Source organism: Bufo gargarizans, chromosome 3 (assembly GCF_014858855.1).
Source record: "Bufo gargarizans isolate SCDJY-AF-19 chromosome 3, ASM1485885v1, whole genome shotgun sequence".
Lineage (NCBI taxonomy): Eukaryota > Metazoa > Chordata > Amphibia > Anura > Bufonidae > Bufo > Bufo gargarizans.
The window spans coordinates 363,220,808-363,245,243 of record NC_058082.1 but is presented as its reverse complement, the minus strand read 5'-3'; the positions used below and the strand labels follow the sequence as shown (position 1 = coordinate 363,245,243).

General features: G+C 42.5%; 1 protein-coding gene across 2 annotated transcripts in view; it reads left to right on the top strand.

The window, feature by feature from the left end:
• Positions 1-24,436, top strand: part of LOC122931518 (arf-GAP with SH3 domain, ANK repeat and PH domain-containing protein 3-like) — an 80,466-nt gene that overhangs the window by 34,486 nt on the left and 21,544 nt on the right. For both annotated transcript variants that reach the window (XM_044285585.1, XM_044285586.1), the window contains exons 10-17: positions 371-474; positions 4,610-4,679; positions 13,072-13,159; positions 18,161-18,209; positions 22,110-22,270; positions 22,359-22,492; positions 22,582-22,673; positions 24,162-24,342. In XM_044285585.1, the coding sequence (XP_044141520.1) occupies positions 371-474; positions 4,610-4,679; positions 13,072-13,159; positions 18,161-18,209; positions 22,110-22,270; positions 22,359-22,492; positions 22,582-22,673; positions 24,162-24,342 (879 nt within the window). The remainder of the gene's footprint in view (positions 1-370; positions 475-4,609; positions 4,680-13,071; positions 13,160-18,160; positions 18,210-22,109; positions 22,271-22,358; positions 22,493-22,581; positions 22,674-24,161; positions 24,343-24,436) is intronic.

Here is a 24,436-nt window from a genome sequence, read left to right as displayed (position 1 = left end):
TATATTCTTCCTGACTATACTAAAGTTCACTCTTGGCCAAATGTGTATGATTGTACAAAGGGGAGAGGCCAATAGGCTGCTACAAGATCCCTCTGACATATATCTCTCAGAGCAAAGGATACGGCATGTTTTATTCCACCAGGCCTGTTGCTCCTCTAACCCAACTTCTGTTGTTGAGAGAGAGAGTTAGGGGCCACCCATGCACATTAGATAGTTGGCTGATCCCTCTGAAATTGGTTGGTTTGGTTGAAATGGATCTGATGTGTAAGGGCAGCTTTAGCACAGTGTTTTTTTTTATTTCAAGAAAAGTTGTGAGGAGGTGGTACAAAGCCATGTTATGCTAAGTGGGATATGACTTTTGCTGTTTCAGGATTCATTGAACAGGAAGGATTCTGGATATAGTTTGCACCAACCTCAAGGGGATAAGCAGCATGGAACAGAGAAATCTGGCTTTCTGTACAAAAAGAGTGAAGGGTGTGTACCATTCACAATTACACTATTAATTCATTAGCTATATGAACTCATTCTACTTGTGTCACTTACTACTGCTTTTGAGATTTTTTTTTTTTTTTTCTATATCCAGTCACTATTAGTACTATGAGTAGCTTTTTCTACACACTGTAGTTTTTGCATGTTTTTTTTGGGGGGGTGGAGTAGAAGCGAATAAACTGAACCTAATCGGCACTGTTGAATGCAGCGTATTTCTGTCCATCTCTACAAAAAATTATTTCAGAGGAAACATGAAATACAAAAATATGAGGCTGTGTGTATGCCCTTTCAGGCTGTAGGTTGTAGAATATCTAATTTAGGTGTAAGTCACAGTTTTCTCTTTTGAAATTGGCAATGCCAACTTACTTTCCTGTACCTCTGCTTTTTAATGTGTGAAAAAGTAGTAAGAAATCATTCAAATTCTAAACTCCTCAAGTATTTGGATGGTTTCCCTATATTCTTATAGGCTTATTGTGCAATTCAAAAAAACAAAGGGGCTAATGTGGAACTCAAAGGCCCATAAGTTCTAGTAATTAGTAGAGGTCCCAGGTGCCTATCTTGTGATATACTGACATCTTGATGTCAGAAGATGAACCTTCATTATAACCCTTTTGCTGCAGGGGTTTTGCACCTCTGATAGCCTGGAAAATTTTTGCACTTTTGACGAATGACAAATAAAACATAAATTGTAAAATAAAAAAATCACTCCAATTTTTATACACAACAGCCCCATTCAATTTTGTCTCAGTCGTTGCAATTTTTCATAAAAATCACATAAAAATGTATATTAGTAGGTAAAAGTGTTGCCCAAGCAGAAAGCTACGGTATATGCACCACACCTTCTCCTAAAAATAAAAGTTCAGCATATAATTAAGGGTCCATTCACACGTCCGTTTTTTCTTTCCTGATCTGTTCCGTTTTTTGCGGAACAGATCAGGACCAGATCTGGACCCATTCATTTTCAATGGGTCCTGGAAAAAAATCGGACAGCACAATGTGTGCTGTCCGTTTCCGTTGTTCCGTTCCGCATGTCCGTTTAAATATAAAACATGTCCTATTCTTTTCCGCAAAATTCTGATCCTGGTACAATACAAAGTCAATGGATCCGCAAAAAACGGAAGACATTCGGATGTCATTCCGTATGTCATCCGTTTTATGCGGAATCCGTTCCTGGAAACACATAACAAATTTTTATTTATTTTTTTTCAATTATTTTTTCAAAGAAATCCAAACAACTTTATTTGATTATTGCAATTTATACATGGTTCCGTTTTTTGCGGATCCGCAAAAAACGGATGACATACGGAAACATTTTCAGGAACAACGGATTGAAAATCGGGATATAGGAAAATACTGACGTGTGAATGTAGCCTAAAACCTACATTTGCATGCATATCTCTTAATAAAATTACCAGAACTGGAAAGACCAAAAATCTGGTTTTGAGCTGGAAATAAAAAATAAAATAAAAAAAACAACCTATTAAATAAAGGGATTACACACCTTGAAAAATAAGTGTATTCACAAACCTATTTATTTCCTGAAAGCAGACGACCTGATAATTGCAGTTGACGCACTGTTATTAACTATGTCCACCTTCATGTAACTACAAACAGGTATATATATATATATATATATATATATATATATATACTGTACACCGCAAACAGCTAAATTTCCTGAGAGTGCACATCATACCATTAAATATGAAGGCTAATTTCACATTAGCGTTTTCAATTCCGCTATTGAGATCCGTCATAGGATCTCAATAGCAGAAGACAACTCTTCCGTTTCGTCCCCATTCATTGTCAGTGGGGATCAAAACTGAACTGAACGAAACTGAATGCTCCAAAATGCATTCTGTTCCGTTTGGTTGCTCTCCCATCGCGGACAGAATAACGCTGCAAGCAACGTTTTTCTGTCCGCAATGTAGTGCGGAGCAAGACGGATCCGTCCTGGCACACAATATAAGTCACTGGGGACGGATCTGTTTTCTCTGACGCAATAGAAAACGGATCCATCCCCCATTGACTTTGAATGGTGTTCATGACTGATCCGTCATGGCTATAGAAAACATAATACAACCGGATCCGTTCATGACGGATCCATGCGGTTGTATTATGGTAACAGAAGCGTTTTTGCAGATCCATGATAGATCCTCAAAAACCGCTAATGTGAGAGTAGCCTAACACACAACCACCTTCATGCAGCTTTGCAAAAAAATACTGATTTTGATATAAAAAAAATTGTATGAAAATTCAGTTTTTGACTAGCAGAGTCATTATTCAAATAAAATATAGTCTGCAAAAAAACTCTAGGATGTGACAAGTTTATACATACCACACATGGCTGCATACCACACTGCTGCATGTGTTGAAGACATCCAAAAACCGCAGGAATTCAGCAACCAAATTTTGCATGCAGATATTGGAATTATAGAAGTATAAATCCCTAAACTTAATATAATGTGTCAAAGGGAATCTGTCAGTGTTTAGTGTAAATGAGGCCGAGTCCGATTATGTAAGGCTACTTTCACACATGCGGCAGTGTGATCCGGCGGGCAGTTCCGATCTGCCCGCCGATCTGCCGCTGACTGAAAGCATTTGTGAGACGGATCCGCATGCGTCTAGTTTGGGAGGTGTTTCGGACCTGACAGAGTTCATTAACTATGACCACATTCAGATGGGCACAATGCAAATGCTTCATTGCTCCTGTATTATGGACACAGCGTTTCCTCAGAGGGTACATAACTCTGGTTATGATGAATCATAGATGGTATGGGTTTTACCATAGTACCATAGTATGGACACCAAAAAGCATGTGTATTACCCCCGTCTAAAAAGCTGCCAAACAGTTTTTTACTAATTGATAAAAAATTGTTTATGGTGAAAGTCAGAGGGCGAAAATGTGTTTTCTGACTGATCAAAAAATCTTTTCCGTCTGTCAGATATATGTTAGATATTTCTGTAGTGATGATCATTATCTCATTATCGTAGTATGTAACAGGTATTGCTGGAGAAGTGGTCAGAATATTTTATATTAAATACCTGATGTGGACTAGATACTGACAGTGTAAAATGTAAGCTATTGATGTGTGTGCAGCAAGTGTTTGATGTGACTTACTTGACACTGATCAGGATGCTGGTAGACCTCTGGGTCATGGTGTCACTTAACAGCCTAATAAGTTGCAGAGGGGTAACTAGATGACCAAGCAGTCATCTTCTCACTATTTCTGGAACACCTTCCCCCCACCCCCATAAGTGATTGTTAAATAGCAAGTATACTCTCTAATTGAGAGGATGAGGATTGATAACATGCACTGAAATGCATGTTACCCATCCCCTGGATTCATGTACACCTATACAGGGATAGGAGGATCTATACCTCTCCTTCTTTCCCTGCAGTCTGTCAGCACGTTCCTCACAGACCCTCCTGCTCCAAACTGGCTAAGACTATAGTAGTTCAGTCTGTATAGCAGCTCTGACCAGGTCTTGTTGTTTTAAAGCTGGACATCTAAGAAGTCAGTGCTATCTGCAATACAACCAGAAACAGCATTTAGAAATTGAGTTAGGAGTGAGATCTGCAGGTATGTGTTTCCGACGCGTTTCTAAAGGCTATATCTCTGGCTATAATGCAACTAGATTTTTTTAGGTTTCAAACAAGACCTGGTTTACATAGCGATCAGTAGCAAGGGAATATGAGATACGTCCTTGGCATAGAAAGGGGTTAAAGGAATTGTATCATCAACACTAACACAATTTAAATCAGACTTTTATTATAAACATATGACTATCCACAGAAAATTGCAATATTATAGTTTTTGCACTTGTTGCTAGAGCAGTCACTATAGGCTGACACGTTTTTCTGTAGCTGACTTGTACGTTTTTCTGTGTAGACTGGGACAGGGCTGCAGAGGTTTGGAGATTTAATGACCGTTGTATGACATAGATAAGCCAGAATAGCAACACTATACCTACAAACAAGGCTCTGTGTGCAGCCTCCCTGTCATGCTCTGTGGAAGATCTATATTACATCCCCTCCTGCAGACTAAAAAAAGCTCAATACTCTAGGAATGGTATTATTTAGTATCTAATTTATTTATTCAACTTTTGTTATATTTAGTATCCGAAAAGTATGGCAGAAAAGAAAATGTGGAGTGAAATATGGATATCTGACAATATCTCACAGTACGGTGAGTTAAAACTGTTTGCTCCAAATAACTATGCTGCTGCCTGGATAATTGTTGTATTCCATGTATATGTACAGTAAATTTAAATGTATTACATATAGCATTAAAGTGGCACTGTACTATTATTAAACTTTGGATATGTTATAGGGACATATCAAAAGTTTAGATTGGTGGGGGTCTGAGAAAGAGGGGAGAGAAGTGCCAGCCCATAGAAAGTCTTTGGGCCCATCTCACTTCATTTTTTGCAGCTAAGAGAGAGAGCGTGCTAAGATGGCATGTAGATAGAGACCCTCATTCTAGAGCTTGGTGGGGGTCTCAGTGCTCAGTCCCCCACTGATTTCATCATTTTTATGTCCCAATAACGTATCAAAGGTTTATTGAAAGCACAGTGCCACTCCAAAACTAAAACATGCATGATAAAAAAATCTGAAAGAAAACAAGTACTTGCCAGTCTTCGTGATTTTTTTGAATGTTTTGAGAGGGTGCAGCTTGCCTAAAAGGGACCAAATTCACTTGCCTGGTGGGAGGGGAAGGCTAGACAGCACAGACTGACTGAAGGGGGAATTTGTCAACTGTTGATTCCCTCACCGACGTGGAGAAACAGGCACGGGGTACAAAAAAGAAATAAGATACGATTATTAAAACTAATCAAAATATTAGAGGACTACTAATAGTAGAGGACTTCAACAAACAACACCTATTGGATAGGCCTGGTTCTACAATTCACACAATCATGACATATATCATGTGCAAATAAAGAATGTCACACAAGAAAAGTAAAGACATATCAGCTCATTTTGACAAATTTAGCAAGAGTGGATTAGCAATTTGTCAGTGAAATATATTATACAGTGCCTTATTCATGTCCTAGGAACACTGGCCACATGGTATAGCACCACAGTGTAGGTTTAGACAAGTGACCTATTTTTACCTTATGTCCCAACTATTTATGTAGGACATGCCTCCAACATAAAGCATAGGAATCACCAGTATTGAATATGACCCTCCTCATCAAACCGTAAAGTATATACAGAACTCAGACCCCCTAAACAAATACAGATCCCAGAACTGCATCTAAATACAGACCCCATAAATAAATATAGACACCAGAACCTTAAATAGAGACCCAAGACCAGACTCCCTAAGTAAATACAAATGTCATACGAAACTCCCTAAGGCTATGTTCACATCTCTGGAACTCCTGTAGTCTGTTCCGGCAGAGGAGCATAGCCACATAACTATAATGGGATCTGATAAGGAACTGGCTGGTTTCTGGCATAAATCATGGGTTTCAGCTGGACAGAAAGTCCTGCATGCAGTCCTTTTTGTCCGGTCAAAACCTGGAATTTATGACGGAAACGCATCGAATCTCATTATAGTTAATGGGGACCCAGCGGCTTACAGACGTATCTGGCTTGGCTCACCTGCCGGAAAAGACTACCGGAGTTGGAATCCGGAGACGTAAATGTAGCCTAGGTAAATACAAACCACACTCCAGACTACCTAAGGTAATACAAAGTGCAGTGCAGTGCAATCTGCAGGTAGCATGTTTTAGAGCAGAATGTACTAAGCAGATATTACATTTTGGAAAAAGATTCAATAAGGCCTCATGCACACGACAGTATTTTTTCACGGTCCTCAAAACAGGGTTCTGTTGTTCCGTGATCCGTGTCCGTTTTTTCTTCCGTGTGTCTTCCTTGATTTTTGGAGGATCACCAGACCAGAAAAGTGAAAAAAAAATCTAAGTCAAGTTTGCCTTGAAAATGATAGGAAAAAACGGACATGGATCACAGACGCGGATGACAATCTTGTGTGCCTCTGTGTTTTTTCACGGACCCATTAACTTGAATGGGTCCGTGAACCATTGTCCGTCCAAAAAATAGGACAGGTCCTATTTTTTTGACAGACAGGAAACGCGGATCACGGACGCGGATGACAAACGGTGCATTTTCCGAGTTTTCAACGGACCCATTGAAAGTCAATGGGTCCGCAGAAAATCACGGAAAACGGAACAACGGACACGGATGCACACAACGGTCGTGTGCATGAGGCCTAAGACTTGTAATTTAAGCATACCTAACCTTTCAACAAACTTTGCATCAATCAACAGTGCAATGTGTGTAAATGAGGAATAACACTATTTCTGGCCACTACATTTATAGCAGTTTTGCTCTGTGCATACTGAATGCCTAGTTTGCAGTTTGCCCAGAGGTGGTGGGTGGATAGTAGCTGCCATCCACTGCACACAGAAAGTAGAAGAGAATCTGCTTCATAACTTTCTCTTAAACCCTTCACGACATCTGCCATCCATGTACGGCTGATAAAGGCTCTAGTGTTGAGCCAAAACGTTGCTTTCTTCCCACATGGGTTAATAAAAGTTTTTTAACTTTTTCATATTGGAGTGCTGCCTGGCGCTAGATTCCCAAACTGTGGAAATGGAAGTATTTATTGACAGTGGGGCAGGGCTTAACTTAGTGGATGGCCAGTTTGTCCGTATGCATGGTTTGACAACAAGCGCTTTAGACAAAAATATTTCTGTGTTTGTGAATGATTCTGCCCCTCTCTCTCAAAAGTGGTTGTCTCAAATGGTGCATTAAGTTCGCCTAAAGGTGGGAGATTCTCATATTGAATCCATTTCATGTTTTGTGCTTGAGGGTTTGCCTGCTCCTCTGGTGTTAAGTTTACCATAGTTAACCAAACATAACCCTACTATCGATTGGCAAGCGAGACAGATTCTCGATTGGAGTGATTTCTGCCTTGCCAACTGTCTTAGCATGTCGCTTTCTGTTGTAACTACTAAAATGTTACCTCTAGTGTTGAGCGAACTTGTGTTTTAAGTTCGGCGTCTAAAGTTCGGGTTCGGGTTATCGAAGAATTGCGTTATGAATTCAAAATTCCGTTATGGTCCGTATATTGTCACTTATCGTCCTGGGATTAAAAACGTCAAGGCGGATGCTTAGTCGCGTAGCTTTCCCTGGGGGGTGGGGTAGGTGGGGGGGATGGTGATTCGGAGGATCCTGCTCTGATATTGGCTGATGGGGTGGTTGTATCCGCCCTTTATCCTGAACTTGAGGCAGAGGTGTTGGAGGCCCAGGGAGAGACACCCGATTCCTGTCCTCCAGGGAAGTTGTTTGTCCCTTCAGAACTACAACACAAGGTGTTTAAGGAACATCCCGATACTGTTCTTAATTTCTCGAAGATTCTGGTGGCCAAGGATACCTAAATATGTTGAGGGCTATGTGGCAGCTTGTGAGACTTGTGCGTGTGCTAAGGTGGCTCATACTCGGCCTTCAGGATCTCTTCTTCCTTTGTCTATCCCATCCTGACCCTGGACTCATTTGTCCATGGACTTTATCACAGATTTGCCTAATTCTTCTGGGAAAACTGTGATTCTGGTGGTTGTTGGCCGCTTCAGCAAGATGACTCACTTTTATACCACTATCAGGTTTACCTAATGCCAAAACTCTCGCTCAAGTGTTTGTCTATAACATCATGAAACTACACGGCATTCCCTCTGATGTGGTGTCTGATAGAGGGACTCAATTTGTTTCCAGATTCTGGAAGGCGTTCTGTACTCGTCTGGGGGTCCAATTGTCCTTCTCTTCGGCCTTTCATCCTCAGTCGAACGGGTAGACTGAGCGCACTAACCAGAATCTGGAGACTTATTTGAGATGTTTTGTCTCTGAGAATCAAGAGGAGTGGTCTTCATTTTTGTCGTTGGCCGAGTTTGCCATAAATAACTGTAGACTGGAGTCCACTGATAAGTCGCTGTTTTTTGGTGCATATGGGTTCCATCCGCAGTTTGGCACATTTTCTGGTACTGAGACGCCTGGTATACCTGAAGAGGAAAGATTCAAAACTATTAAAATAAAATGGGCAAAAAGTATAAACGTATGGCTGACAAGAGACGTGTGAGTGGTCGGGACCTTAGAGTGAGTGATTCTGTGTGGCTGTCCACAAGAAACATTAAGTTGAAGGTACCCTCTTGGAAGTTGGGATCAAGGTTTATTTGGCCATACAAGATCTCTGCCATCATTAATCCAGTTGCTTTTCGTCTTGAGCTTCCGCAGGCTTGGAAGATTCATAATGTGTTTTACAAGTCATTGCTGAAAAGATATGTTGGACCTGCTGAACCATCCTCCCTGCCACCACCTCCTGTCATGGTGGATGGTAATCTTGAGTTTCAGATTGCCAGGATAGTGAACTCACGTATTATTTGTGGATCTCTTCAGTACCTCGTGCACTGGAAGGGTTACGGTCCAGAGGAAAGAATGTGGGTTCCTGCGACCGAAGTGAATGCCAGTCGCCTTGTGAGGGCCTTTCACAGGGCGCATCCTGATAAAGTCGGTCCTGGCTGTCTGGAGGCCACCCGTAGAAGGGGGGGGGGGGGTGGTGCTGTCACGGTCCCTCCTTTGAGAGAGGTGAGAAGATCGGATAGACTTGCTGCACGTGAGGCTATGTGACAGGTCTCTCTGTTTTCCTCTATGTATGTTGTGGTTGGGCAGGATCTCACCTCTCCTCAGGTGCCGCTTAACAATGATGAGGCTCGATTTAGATCCGCCTCACATTGCTGATCATGCAGTTGATAGTTTCTGCTTGAAGTTGCTAGTGCTGATTTGTCTTGGATCTCCTGCTTCTCCATACATCTCTAAGGCCTCTTTCACACTTGCGTTGTCCGGATCCGGCGTGTACTCCACTTGCCGGAATTACACGCCGGATCCGGAAAAACGCAAGTATACTGAAAGCATTTGAAGACGGATCTGTCTTCAAAATGCTTTCAGTGTTACTATGGCACCCAGGACGCTATTAAAGTCCTGGTCCACCATAGTAGTCGGGAGCGGGGGAGCAGCATACTTACCATCCGTGCGGCTCCCGGGGCGCTCCAGAATGACGTCAGAGCGCCCCATGCACATGGATGACGTGTCCATGCGATCACGTGATCCATGCGCTTGGGGCGCCCTGACGTCACTCTGAAGCGCCCCGGGAGCCGCACGGATGGTAAGTATGCTGCTCCCCGCTACACTTTACCATGGCTGCCAGGACTTTAGCGTCCCGGCAGCCGTGGTAACCATTGAGAAAAAGCTAAACGTCGCATCCGGCAATGCGCCGAAACGACGTTTAGCTTAAGGCCGGATCAATGCCTTTCAATGGGCATTCATTCCGGATCCGGCCTTGCGGCAAGTGTTCCGGATTTTTGGCCGGAGCAAAAAGCGCAGCATGCTGCGCTATTTGCTGCGGCCAAAAAACGTTCCATTCCGGAACGGAAGACATCCTGATGCATCCTGAAGGACGGACTGTCCATTCAGAATGCATTAGGAAAATCCTGATCAGTATTCTTCCAGCATAGAGCCTCGACGACGGAACTCTATGCCGGAAGACTATAACGCAGGTGTGAAAGAGCCCTAAGCTAAGTACATGTTGCCTTCACTGTTTCTTATTATCTGGTGTGTGTTGTTTCTAGGCCTCAGGGAGACGCAGGTTCCTTCATTCTGGAAGGAACCAGCTGTGTTATCCCCTGCTACCTATTCTAGGGCTCATCAGTTTTAGCAGGGCTTTAAGTATCAGGTGTATGAATTTTTTTCACCATTAGGATCTGCTCATACTGACAGGAGTTAGGGAAAGGCCTAGGGATTACTATGTGGTCACCATCCCTCTTCCTTAGCTTTTGAGACCTTAATTGTTGTATATTCGTTGTGGTGTGTATTTGGTGTTTTCCCTTCCCCTTAACCTGTGACAATTCCCTGTGTAAAGGCTATATTAGACCCGCAAGCAATTGTCAGGAAGGAAGCGTTGCTATCACATACAGCGATCTTCTCCACAGTATGGGAAGGAGCGATCACTAATGCCATCACTTGTGCCCACACTGAATTGTTTGCTGGCACCGATCGTGATTAGGCACCACGATCTGCCTCTGGAAAACGATGATTTTTAAACCTGTTGAAAGATTAGGATTGCCCGATGAATGAGCATTTGTTCATTCATCGGGTAATTGGCGGCAGTATTACACTGCCCTATCATCGCTAACGCACGTTAATACGGGTGCTCGTTAGCGATGATCTGGCAGATTATCTGCCAGTCTAATACAGGCTTCAGTATGTATACTAAGATACTAGTCAGTCACTGATAAAACCTTCCCTGTGAACAATGAATTCAGAAAGAACAGGGTTATAAATGTAAAAATTGCACGTTATACTGAATCTTTTTCCATAAAACTATACATACAGTATATCTGCTCAGCTCCTCCTGCTCTAAAACATGCTGCCTGCAGATTGTGCTGTATTTTGTGATGACAATTTTTTTTTAGAGTCCATTCACACATCCGTATGTGTTTTGCGTATCCGCAAAACACGGACACCGGCAATGTGCGTTTTCGCATTTTGCGAACCGCACATCGCCGGCACTATAATAGAAAATGCCTAATCTTGTCCGCGGACAAGTAGACGACATGTTCAATTTTTTCAGGAATGGAATTTCGGACCCGGAAGTGTGGATCCGCATTTCCGGATCCGGACAGCATATAGTGTGGCCCCATAGAAATGAATGGGTCCGCAAAATGCGGAACAGAATTGCGGACGTGTGAATGGACCCTTGATCAAGTAAAATAAAAGAATCATTGTAAATATTCTACTAATACAGTAGAATTGTATGAAATTACTATTGTGTCATCGTATATATGTTGATTATAATTTAGAAAGAGCTCAGTGGTCAAATACACTAGTTCATAAAGCCAGCTGGTAAAGGCTTCTAGTTGGCATCAGTGGTTTTACAATGTAACTTTCCATATAATGTCAATGAATTGCTTAAATAGCAATCAATATGATGTTATATGCAGGGAGCCTATAGAAAACGCTATTTCCCTGTGGGCTGTAGATGGGATCCAGGAAATATCCTACAAAATTCAATCTCATCATCTAAGTATGTCGTTTTTTCCATGAAAACTTGTGGCCATTTGCTGCAGAGAAACTTTTGCGCTAAAGCAAAACCTTGACAGAAGTAAATGCCCACACTACAGGGAAGAAAAGTTTTACAGTGTTTATTCTGATCCCACACTTTGCAGCATGTGCAGATTATGTCGATCTGTTTACTAACAGCGTTTGGAACATATGGTTTGACATGCGTAGGCAGCTGCACATGTACCGTAAATGTATTGAATATAGCAAAGTCTATGGATTATGTTGCAGCTGTGTTTAAAGTTCAAACATATTTATTCAAAGTGATTTCATACAGAGGAGCTTATGATTCATAGCAGAGGAACAGGATGCAATGACCTCACAGGCAGCCTTCTCCTTCATAGCAATGCTTGCAGAAGTAATTCGGTACGGCTGGCAATGAGTAGTATCTGAAATGTTTACACAATGCCATGTAGAGAAATGGGGCAGGTTTATTATTGCAAATGTTTCAAAATTCTGGAACAGATTAAAGGGATTCTCCGAGACTTGGAACTCAATGTGATATTGCCAGGAAGGGTGCAGGGATGAAAAAAAGAATGAACCGTCACTGGCACCCCGGTTCCATCACTTGGCTCCCTCCTTCTCTGCTTCCGGTCCCCACTGGACCAGAAGTGTGATGTGCCGGGTACACACACGTCACCACTGTTGGGGTTACCGACTGGCCAGCAGCTGTGACGTGCAAGTAGATGGCACATCACACTTCCAGTCTAGCAGGGACTGGAAGCGGAGATGAAGGGAGCTCGGTCTTTGTTTTGCACCCTACCTGGAAAAATTAAAAGCGATTCCCTGTCTCGGACAACCCCTTTTAAAGGGACTGTGTTACCTTTAAATGGGTTTTTGATAGAATACTGCATAAATGTCCAATAGGACCAGTTTCTATCTCAAGAATGGGGTCTCGCAGTGAACGGTGAGCACACCTCACTGTCCTCTTGCCTGTACCTGTAATACCATGCATGCGCTAATGACTGTTGAATTGGTTCAGGCACTGTTCAGATCTCAGCGTCGAGGAGTCTGAGATCTGAACTATGCATGTGCCAATTCTCTATTCACCAGTGCATGGGCAGGATTACAGGGGCAGACAAGAAGCCAGTGGGGATGCCTGGCACTGTCACTCAAGGGGAGTGCCTAAGGGGAAAAGGAAGTGGTAAAGCAGTGCTATAAGGTGCTAGGCCTGCAGATTTCTTCACAAACAGGAGCTCCAGTTTCAAATACTGAAGGATCTTTAACTCAGCATGATCAACCCTTACAGGCAGTATGCCTAGTTTTAGCTTACAAAAGCTCTTTAATATTTATCTAGAATATATATATAATTTTTTACATTTTTTTTTCTCTCTATTAAATAAAGAAGTTAGCTTGAAATGTCTTTATAGTAAATTCACAATGCTTTTTTTCTGTGCTTACATATGGTTTTGTCTTCAATGTACTTTTCTGCTTTGTACTTGCAGATTAATCGACCTCCAACTAAAATTAAATTGCTGACATGTCAGGTACGGCCCAATGTTGAGGACAAAAGAAGCTTCTACTTAATCACACGTGAGTTATAAAACTTAGATCATTCATATTAGCCTGTGCGAACTTGTGCACAACAGTGTGCACTGATGTTCATACACATGTTGGGAGGGAGCAGAAAAAGAGAACATGTTTTATCTCTATACAGTCAAGGCCGATTCTAGCTTTTCTGCTGCCTGATTTGAACATTTAAATGGAACCTCCCTCTCTCCCATGCCACTGTTAAAGATATATTAGGATGAACTTTGGACATTGCATTAAGTGCTTCCAAACATACAGGTTAATACAGCACTACATATATCTATTACATCCAGTGATGTCTCCTCTGATGTAGACATTCTCTTTTCTCATCTTCTCCATTCAGACCAGATCGCCATGATGAATTATGTATGCCTTGCCTCGTCTCTGCAGAGTTTGACACACAGACATCTTAGATTCCTTACTTTTCTACCATCCTTCCCCTCCTGGTACCCCAACAGTGTTATCCTGCTGCTATCCCCAATACTGTGTCCCCAAATCCCCCAATCCTCTACTTAAGAAATTATAGTGCCATACAGATAGTGTCCCCCCCCCCCCCCCCCCCATAGTACTTGTGCTTCTAGACTGCTCTTAATAGTAATAGTGCCCTCTAAAGTCCCACCAATAGTAATAATTCTCTCCCAGGGTGCCCTCATTAGTGATAATACTCCCCATGTCTGCTCCATTAGTAGCATACCCTCAATATTGTTCCCAATAATAATGTACTATCGTTTCCCCAGTAATTATAATGCCCTCATATAGTGCCCCATTATTTATAGTGGCCCCCTATAATGCCCCCCAGTAGTGCCCCCAGTATTTATAATGGCCCCCTATAGAGATCCGGTATTTATAATGCCCCCTTGTAGTGCCGTAAATAATTATAATGCCTCCACTGTAGTGCTATAAGTATATCTAATGCCCCCTCTGTAGAGCCATAAGTATATCTAATGCCCTATCTGTAGTGCCATAAGTATATATAATGCCCTATCTGTAGTGCCATAAGTATATATAATGCCCTATCTGTAGTGCCATAAGTATATATAATGCCCTATCTGTAGTGCCATAAGTATATATAATGCCCTATCTGTAGTGCCATAAGTATATATAATGCCCTATCTGTAGTGCCATAAGTATATATAATGCCCTATCTGTAGTGCCATAAGTTAGGGTGACCATATTTTGGTTTTCAAAAAGGAGGACACTAGGGGCAGGATGGTTGGACGGGGCAGACAGACACCTACACTTGGAAGAAGGTGTGGAAGGGGGGTAATTTTAAAGTAATTGGTGGCACTATTTGAGGCAGAAGAACGGAAACTCTTTGCATCTGTTGTGCTCATTTAGCATCCGTTTGTGTCAGTTCTGTCAGAGATCTGTTATTTTTGAGTTTCTCCCATCAAAAATAACGGATCTCTGACAGAACTGACACAAACAGATGCAAAATGAGCACAACGGATGCACAAAATAAAGGATGTTTTTCTTTTTTTTTTTTGTTCCTCTGATCGATCAGAAGAACAAAACAGTGATGTGAACTGACCAATTCTTCCATAACTATGTATGTTAAAACTAATAAACAATACTACCTGGCTTTGGGGTATGCTGTCCCTTAAGTTTTTCCTATACGCTGCTGGAGCTCGTAAAAAAAAAAAAAAAAGATAAAGGCCTATTGCACACGACCGTATGGCTTTTTCAGTATTTTGCAGTCCGCAAAAAACAGACCCACAAAAAATACGGATGACGTCCGTGTGCATTCAGTTTTTTTGCGGAATGAAACAGCTGGCCCCTGATAGAACAGTACTATCCGTTATGCGGACAATAATAGGACATGTTCTATCTTTCAACGGAAATACGGAAACGGAAGGCATACCGAGTACCTTAGTTTTTTTTTTTGCGGATCCATTGAAATGAATGGTTCCGTATACAGAACGCAAAAAACGGAACGTAAACAGAAAAAAGACTGTGTTATATACAGATGTAAAAGAATGGTGTGTTCGGACTTCTGCTGCTGCAGATCTTCTTTTTGCATGCATCCAGCAAAATGTATATCAGCAGAACGCTCCACCACCCATTTACATCCCTAAAGAACACTGCCTGTGGCTCATCACACTTCGGTTGCAACTTACGATACAGGCTGCATTATATACTGATGAGATGGATGGGGTGTTCTACTGCTGATTTTCATTTTGGAAGCATGGGCAGTACTGCAGCCAGCTGAAACCAGTCCACCATGCTTAAGTCCCCAAATTCATACAGACCCCAGATTTATACACACCCCGGCACCTGCAGAAGAGGTCCAGGGATCTGTGGGTAAAGCACATATTCACTTTTATTAGGGCCTGTCCTTCTGTCCTCTAAGACTACATGTACACAATGGTGAAAAAACGGCCGTCACAGGCCTGTTTTCAGAACCATTACAGTCTGGGGCTATTCACATTGCCGTTTTTTTTTACTCCCAGTTAATAGCGGGTGTCAAAAAATAGGACATTTCACGGCCAGACAGACCCTATTGAAATCAATGAGCCCATTTTTAATAGCTGTGTAGACAAGAGTGCATCCAATTAACTGCCGTTAAAAATGGGTTAAAATGCCTTTTAGGGGTTAAGAAATATATATACTTAACCTCGTCCATTTGAACGTGCTGACACTCGCTCTGCACTGTCAGGTCCTTCCAGTGCAGAGCCGAGTGTCAGCGCGTTCAAGTGGATGAGGTAATATTTTTTTATTTTTGGCACCAAGAAAAAGATTATACTGGAGGCACTACTGGGGCATTTTATATACAGGGGGAACTGCTGGGGGGGGGGGGGGATTTAATACATAAGGTCGCTCTATTGATACTGGGGATATTTGATACTGGAGGAACACTATTAGGGGGGATTTTATATACAGGGGGCACTATTGGTAGGATTTTAGATACAGGGTAGTACTGTGGGGGGGGGGCCTTATATATACTGGGGCTACTATGGGGGCATTATGGAACCTGGGAGCATTACAGGGAGGCCATTATAGATACTGGGGTTAGGATGCTAAAAAAAATGAAATGAAACCAATAAAATTCATCCATTTTTCATGGCCATTTTTAACGACCATGAAAAACGGATGCAAAATAGCCATAAAAAATGGGCAGAAAATGGATGCACAAATGGTTGAAAAATGGCCATGAAAAACTGGCAGTGTGTCCTAATGTTACATTTACACAACAGTGAAAAAAATGGCCAGGGAAAATGGACACACTGTCCGTTTTTCATAGCCATTTTTAAACATTTTTGCACCCATTTTCTGTCCGTTTGTCTATTTTTAGCAGCTGTTAAAAACTGATGAATTCAAGAGTTTTTTTTTTTTATCTGAACCCCTGCATTGCCCCTAGTATTAATAATGCCCACATACGTGACCACCAGTAATATTAATACCCCCATTAGTGCTCCCCTAGTAGTATTCTGCCTCCATTAGTGGCCCCCAGTATTATTAATGCCCCCATTAGTTGCCCACAGTAATATTAATGCTGCCTAGTATTACTTTGCCTCAGTTAGTGGGCCCCAGTATTATTAAGGCCCCTATTAGTATCCACCAGTAAAATGAATGCCCCCATTAGGGTGGGGAGGAAAGAAAATGCATGTACATATATCAGTAATCTGCCAGCATTGCAGGGCTCTATTTACCTTTGTAATGCTTCTCAGTAACTGCGATATTCACTTCCTGACTGGACCATTTACCCCTCTCCCTGACCAGGCGCATTTTCAGTTTTTGTTAGTACATGTGAAAACCCAACCTTTTTTTCCTGTTCAGTTATGTAATAATTTTTGCACATGTTTTTTGTGACACACGGGGCTTTATTTTGAATGTCATTTTAATTCTAGTATTTTATTTTTAAATGTTTATTTTTTATAAATAGGAAAAATGTAAAAAAAGGAGAGAAATTAGTCTTTTTTAACATTTTTTTATTGTTAAGAGCATGACGTGCAAGTAAAATATTTTTATCATTTTTTATCATTTCCCCTTAAGAATGGTGGTTTGGTCTATGGGATGTATGGGTTGTGGTCGCCAGGGGCAGAGCTAGAAGCTGTAATGTGGAGTGTGGTGAAGTTTTTTTATTCTTTTTTATTTTTTTGTCTTTTTTTATTTTATTTTTTAAAATACAAGACCTTTGGGGGACAGTTTACTTTGCATTCTTTTTAATTGCTGATTTCTCCTGTAATGGGGGCTAACATGTTAACTCCTGTTACGGGGGGAAAACAGCCCCCAGAAAGGTTTGGTTTATGTAACCTCACTGCAGAGGTGGTCTCGGCCTCACATGACCGCTGGGACCAGAGCAGGAAGTGGCATAGCTGTTTCCTGATCTCTATGCACAGTGCTCGTTTAGTGCTGTGTACAGAGTGATGGAGAAGGCAGAATGAGCTCTGCGGACTAAAACCACAACCCTGCATATGGCGTGCATATGGCGAAGGGTACATTTGGTTAAGAGGTTTAGCCTCATAACCCCTATGGCCTCATGCACATGATCGTGTGTATCCGCAAACTACAGATACTCTCCATGTTGCAGCCGCATTTTTTGCTAACCCATTGTCTTTAATGTGTCAATAGTCCACATTTTGTGGCCAATTATAGGACATGCTCTATATTTTTGGGGAAAGAACATACAGATGCGGAAAGCTCATGGATCCCTTATGTGATTTCAGCATCCGTATGTTCGTTCTGCAAAAACATTGGATGTGTTTCTAAAATGCGGACCACATAATCCGTATTTGCATGAGACCTAATTTGAAGATTCCCACTAACAAAGCAAAATGTATTTTTGTATAGTAGGCTTTATAAGAAACACTGTAACCACTTCAGCACTTGTTTGTGCTGAGCTCCTAACAGACAGTCATTGTGGCCTGTAGATCATGTGCTTCAGTGGAACACATTAACACATCTGTGTATCTAGAAGAGACTTTGTGCCATAATTATGTATTTTCATGCATGATAAATGATCAAACTATGCATTGCTTTTCATAGTTTCCACTTCTCTTGCAGATAACAGAACATATCATTTTCAGGCTGAGGATGAGGCTGAGGCGTTCATGTGAGTAATAGATAATTTCTCAATTTAAATGTATACCCGTTGCTAGAGTTTTATAGAAGATGCTTTAAAGGGTTTTCCATTATTACACATGATGGATATGCTATCACTTTCTGAACAGTAGTGGTCTGACTGCTGGGAGCCTGGCTGAATGAAAAGATCTTCTCAAAATTCTTCTCTGGCCATTCACTCTGCAACCCAACCCCATTAATGGTGGGTACACACTAGCGTTTGGGATTCCGTTATGGCTTTCTGTTATAACATGGTTGTAACGGAAAATAACGGAATGCCCAGACAGAATGCAAAACGGAAGCCTTTAAAAGGCATTCCGTTTTCTTTCCGTCTTAATAGAAGTCTATGGGAAAGCATAACGGATCCGTCTGGTTCCCTTTATGCAAGACAGAAAACAAAGTCATGTCGACAGGACTTTGTTTTCCGTCTTGCATAACGGGAACCAGACGGATCCGTATTGATTCCCATAGACTTCTAAAGGTTTCAGTTTTGCATTTCGTCATAATACAAGTCTATGGGCAGAAGAACGGATCCGTCCTTCCGTATTATGGATTCCGTTATTTTCCGTTATAACCATGTTATAACGGAAAGCTATAACGGAATCCCTAACGTTAGTGTGAACCCACCCTAACTTGGACAGAGTTGTGCTGCAGATCGCCAGGAGCATTGTTGTGTAAGAGAAAAGAGACCTCAGCCCCTTTGTTTTCAAGAGGTTGGTCCCCCACTTACCATAATGTCATGGCATTTCCTAACGATATAACATTACAAGGTGGAGATGCAGTTTTAAGGGATTCTGTCACTAGACCAGGGATCAGCAACCTTCAGCAATTCAGCTGCTGTGAAACTACAACTCCCAGCATGCAAACATGCTTGGCTGTTCTTATAACACCTATAAAAGTGAAGTGAGCATTCTGGGAGTTGTAGTTTCAGAACACCTGGAGTGCCAGAGGTTGCTGATCCCTGCACTAGACAAATACGTTTGCTTAGAATATCTATTAGATACTACTATCTAAATAACATTAGGGAATCTTTTTCATTTAGCAGTGAACATGCTAAACTGCTGACAGCCCTAGATATGGGCAGGGGAGAACAGTACAAACATATCTTTTGTGGAGGGAGCTTTTAATATCAGGAGCAGTGAGAACAGGAACATATATTCTGCCGGATTTTGATCATTAACTGCACTGAAGGCAGAGCTTCACTCTGAAGTACTCTTTGCATGAGCTGTTTTACAGCTCCTCCCCTCTTCTCTGAGTGACAGCTGTAGCATCCACCCAGGAGACCACTACATCTGTCACTCAGAGCAGAGAGGAGGGGCTGCAAAGCTTTTCAATGCAGAGAGCACTTCAGGGTGAAGCTTTTCATTGAGAGCGGGAGCAGTTTCTGGCAAAATAAAGGGATGAGACAACCCTTTTAAAATCAAGATGACGCAAACATTGAGTATAGGATATATTTCTGAGTTAGTGACATGTCCACTTGCATGCAGTGTCATTATGAATGGGAATAGAGTAAAGCAGCATTCAGGATATTGCAGGCACTTTGTATTAGGCCTCATGCACACAACAGTTTTTTTTCACGGGTTCCGTTGTTCCGTGATCAGTGTCTTTTTTTTCCCGTGTGTCTTCCGTGATTTTTGGAGGATCACCAGACATGAACGAAAGTAAAAAAGAAAAGTCGTTTTGGTGTCCGCCTGGCCGTGCGGAGCCAAACGGATCCGTCCTGACTTACAATGCAAGTCAATGCAAACGGATCTGTCCCCCATTGACTTTCAATGTAAAGTTGGGGTATATTTTAACTTGAAGCGTCCCCATAACCATGGGAACGCCTCTATGTTAGAATATACTATTGGATTTGAGTTATATCGTGAAAACTCAGATCCGACAGTATATTCTAACACAGAGGCGTTCCCATAGTGATGGGGATGCTTCAAGTTAGAATATACTTAGAACTGTGTACATGACTGCCCCCTGCTGCCTGGCAGCACCCGATCTCTTACAGGGGCCTGTGATCCGCACAATTAACCCCCTCAGGTGCCGCACCTGAGGGGTTAATTGTGCGTATCATAGCCCCCTGTAAGAGATCAGGTGCTGCCAGGCAGGAGGGGGCAGACCCCCCTCCATCCCCAGTTTAAAATTCATTGGTGGCCAGTGCGGCCCCCCTCACTCCCCTGTATTATATTCATTGGTGGCCAGTGCGGCCTCCCCTCCCCCCCCCCTCCTAATTAAAATCCCCCCCCCCATCTACTATGGCCCCAGTTGTGCCCCCATCTTTATATTATGGCCCCATTTGTGCCCTTATACATATACTATGACCCCAGATGTGTCCCTATACATATATTATGGCCCCAGTTGTGCCCCCATACATATATTACGGTCCCAGTTGTGCCCCCATACATATATTACGGTCCCAGTTGTTCCCCCCATATACGATGGCCCCAGTTGGTGGCAGCGGAGAGTTCCGATCGGAGTCCCAGAAATCGCTGGGGCTCCGATCGGTAACCATAGCAACCACGACGCTACTGCAGTCCTGGCTGCCATGGTTACTTAGCAATTTTTGAAGCATTATACTTACCTGCGCTGTCTGTGTCCTGTCGGGCGCTCCTCCTACTGGTAAGTGACAGGTCGGTGCGGCGCATTGCTTAATGATCTGTCATATAGAAGAAACCGCAGCACTCTCCTGTCTTCAATCCAGTGGAATTTATTTCACCAGCAAAAAAATGTGACTTTTCGACCGTAAAGGTCTTTCCCAAAGCTTGAGAAAGACCTTTATGGTCGAAACGTCGCATTTTTTTTGCTGTTGAAATAAATTCCACTAGATTGAAGACAGGAGAGTGCTGCGGTTTCTTCTATATGACGCATCCAAGGGGGAACTTCTGACTGGCTCCCAACACGGCTGGCACCACCACAAGATAAGACTTTAATTTTTTGTTGTGCTGCTATACGCATTTTTTCCTATTGCTTAATGATCTGTCACTTACCAGTAGGAGGAGCGCCGGCCGGTCACAGACAGCGCAGGTAAGTATAATGCTTCTAAAATTGCTAAGTAACCATGGCAGCCAGGACTGCAGTAGCGTCTTGGTTGCCATGGTTACCGATTGGAGCCCCAGTGATTAAACTGGGACTCCGATCGGAACTCTCCGCTGTCACCAACTGGGGCCATAATATATCTATGGGGGCACAACTGGGGCCATCGTATATGTATGGGGGCATAACTGGGACTGTAATATATGTATGGAGGCACAACTGGAACCGTAATATATTTATGGGGGCACAAGTGGGGCCATAATATATGTATAGGGACACATCTGGGGTCATAGTATATGTATGAGGGCACAACTGGGGCCATAGTATATGGGGGGGGGGGATTTTAATTAGATGGGGGGGGAGGGGAGGCCGCACTGGCCACCAATGAATTTAAAACTGCGGAGGGAGGGGGGGTCTGCTGCCTGGCAGCACCTGATCTCTTACAGGGGGCTATGATACACACATCTGCGATCCGTCTGTGTGAAAGTAGCCTACGGACACGGATCACGGACGCGGATGACAATCTTGTGTGCATCCGTGTTTTTTTACAGACCCATTGACTTGAATGGGTCCGCGAACCGTTGTCCATCAAAAAAATAGGACAGGTCCTATTTTTGGGACGGGCAGGAAACACGGATCACGGATGCGGATGAACAATGGTGCATTTTCCGAGTTTTCAACAGACCCATTGAAAGTCAATGGGTCCGCAGAAAATCACACAAAACGGAACAACGGGCACGGATGCACACAACGGTCGTGTGCATGAGGCCTTATGATGTGGTTTCTAATGTAAAATGGACAGATTGTAGTGGCCTATATACATAAGCACAAACTTACATATTCTTTGATCATTTTCCATTTCATAAAGATGGATATCAGTGCTTCAAAACAGTAAAGATGAGTCCTTGAACGCAGCCTTCAGCGGAGATACAGGGTCAAATGACCACTCCAACCAACTGGCAAAGCAGATCATTAATGAGATTAGGTCCCTACCTGGGAACCAAGTGTGCTGTGACTGCGGAGCTCCTGGTAATTTGCCATTTTTCTTTATCTTTCTCCTTTTATGGTTCACATTTACTTTACCCTTCCCCTTTCTTATTCTTCTGTACAATCCCAGAACCCTCCTGGGTATCCACCAATTTAGGAATTCTCATCTGCATTGAGTGTTCTGGGATTCATCGCGACTTAGGAGTGCGCTACTCACGGGTTCAGTCTTTAACTCTTGACTTACTGAGCACTTCTGAACTCTTGGTAGGTATCACATTATAGTTGAACAGACCAGTCTCTTCCAACATACCATATAGTGAATTCTATCCTAATATTGCTCTGTGCTTCTTCAGATTGCAGTTTCCATTGGAAATGCCAAATTCAATGATGTTTTTGAAGTATCTCTTCCAACACCAAATCCCAAGCCCAAACCCAGCAGTGACATGTAAGTGCTGTTGAACATTTCATGCACACCAGGTGCTGTTTTTTTATTTAAACACACAGGATGGATAACGATATCAGTGTCAATCCTGGAACAAGAACAAAAGTACTACTATAAATGGGTGCCACTTTTTATTTAAAGAGAACCTGTCACCATAAAACGCAGTGCACTTTGAAAGCAGCAGGTTATAGAGCAGGAGGAGTTGAGCAGATTGACATATAGTTTTATGGGATAAGATTCAGTAAAACTTGTAACTTTATACATTTAAACCTCTGCTTTTTCTGAACTTAAGGCCACCCAATGCACAACTATCAATGACTGACAGTTATCTATGTATACACACTTAGGCCCCTTTCACACGGGCGAGTTTTCTGTGCGGGTGCGATGCGTGCGGTGAACGTATTGCACCCGCACTGAATCCTGACCCATTCATTTCTATGGGGCTGTGCACATGAGCGGTGATTTTCACGCATCACTTGTGCGTTGAGTGAAAATCGCAGCATGCTCTATATTGTCCGATTTTCACGCGACGCAGGCCCCATAGAAGTGAATGGGAAGCGTGAAAATCGCATAGCATCCGCAAGCAAGTACGGATGCGGTGCGATTTTCACGCACGGTTGCTAGGAGACGATCGGGATGGAGACCCGATCATTATTATTTTCCCTTATAACATGGTTAGAAGGGAAAATAATAGCATTCTGAATACAGAATCTCCTCATTTCCATACATTGAGCACATACAATACCACATATTGAGTATGGTGTTGTATGGAATGAAAAGTGTGCTTGAGTACCTGAGGAATAGACACGCACAGTCTAGATTTTCTGTGGAAAAAATATTAGTATACTATAAGAAGAAAATTTGTTTGTTGCTGACACAATAGCACAAAAGGGTGTAGTTGCCCATTAGTCATCAGTAAGAATGGTATAGATGTTGCAGAGCAAATCTTGAATGTCTCGCCCACAAAGCATCTTCACTGCTGGGACAAAGTGTATATTAAAAGGGTATTCCCATTACAGACAATGGGGGCATATCACTAGAATATGCCCCTATTGTCTGATATGTGTGGCCACCAATCTCCCCGCTCCGTTCTTGGTGGCCCCATAGAAATGAATGGAGGGCGGCATGCACAGTGCGTCCTCTGCCACCTTCCCCGCTCCATTCCCGGGGTATTTCCAGATCCTAGAGGTGGGGCCCACACCTATCAGACAATGGGGGCATATCCTACCAATATGCCCCCATTGTCTGTGATGGGAATACCCCTTTAAGAAGTTGTACCGAGTGTTGATTGCTGCTTATGGGTCAGCTTTGTAATAAAGTATAGAGCCCTTTTCAATACCGTTTTTTTTTTTTTCCTCATAAAAAGTGAGGAGCACAAAGGATTTCTGATATTAATGATATTGCAATGATGCTGTAAATGCTGTCAGTGGCTCTCTTTTGGAAGCCTATATGTGAATTATTTCTATAGGGATCACTGTGTCTTATTTATAGGGCTTCCAGGAAAGATTATATCACTGCAAAATATGTTGAACACAACTTTGTGGACAGAGAAAAAAGCAATGCTCTGCATGGAATTAGAGAGGCCATTCAACAGCATGACTTGGTGTCCCTCCTGCAGTGCATGGCGAATGGGGCAGATCTGAGTAAACCCCTTCCCTCGGTGGACAATCAGGTATTCACCACACTTATTAGATTACTACAACCTTCTGCAGGTATGTGTCTGTCCCAAGCAGTTTATAAAATCTTTGTGTTCCCTATTGTGAAAG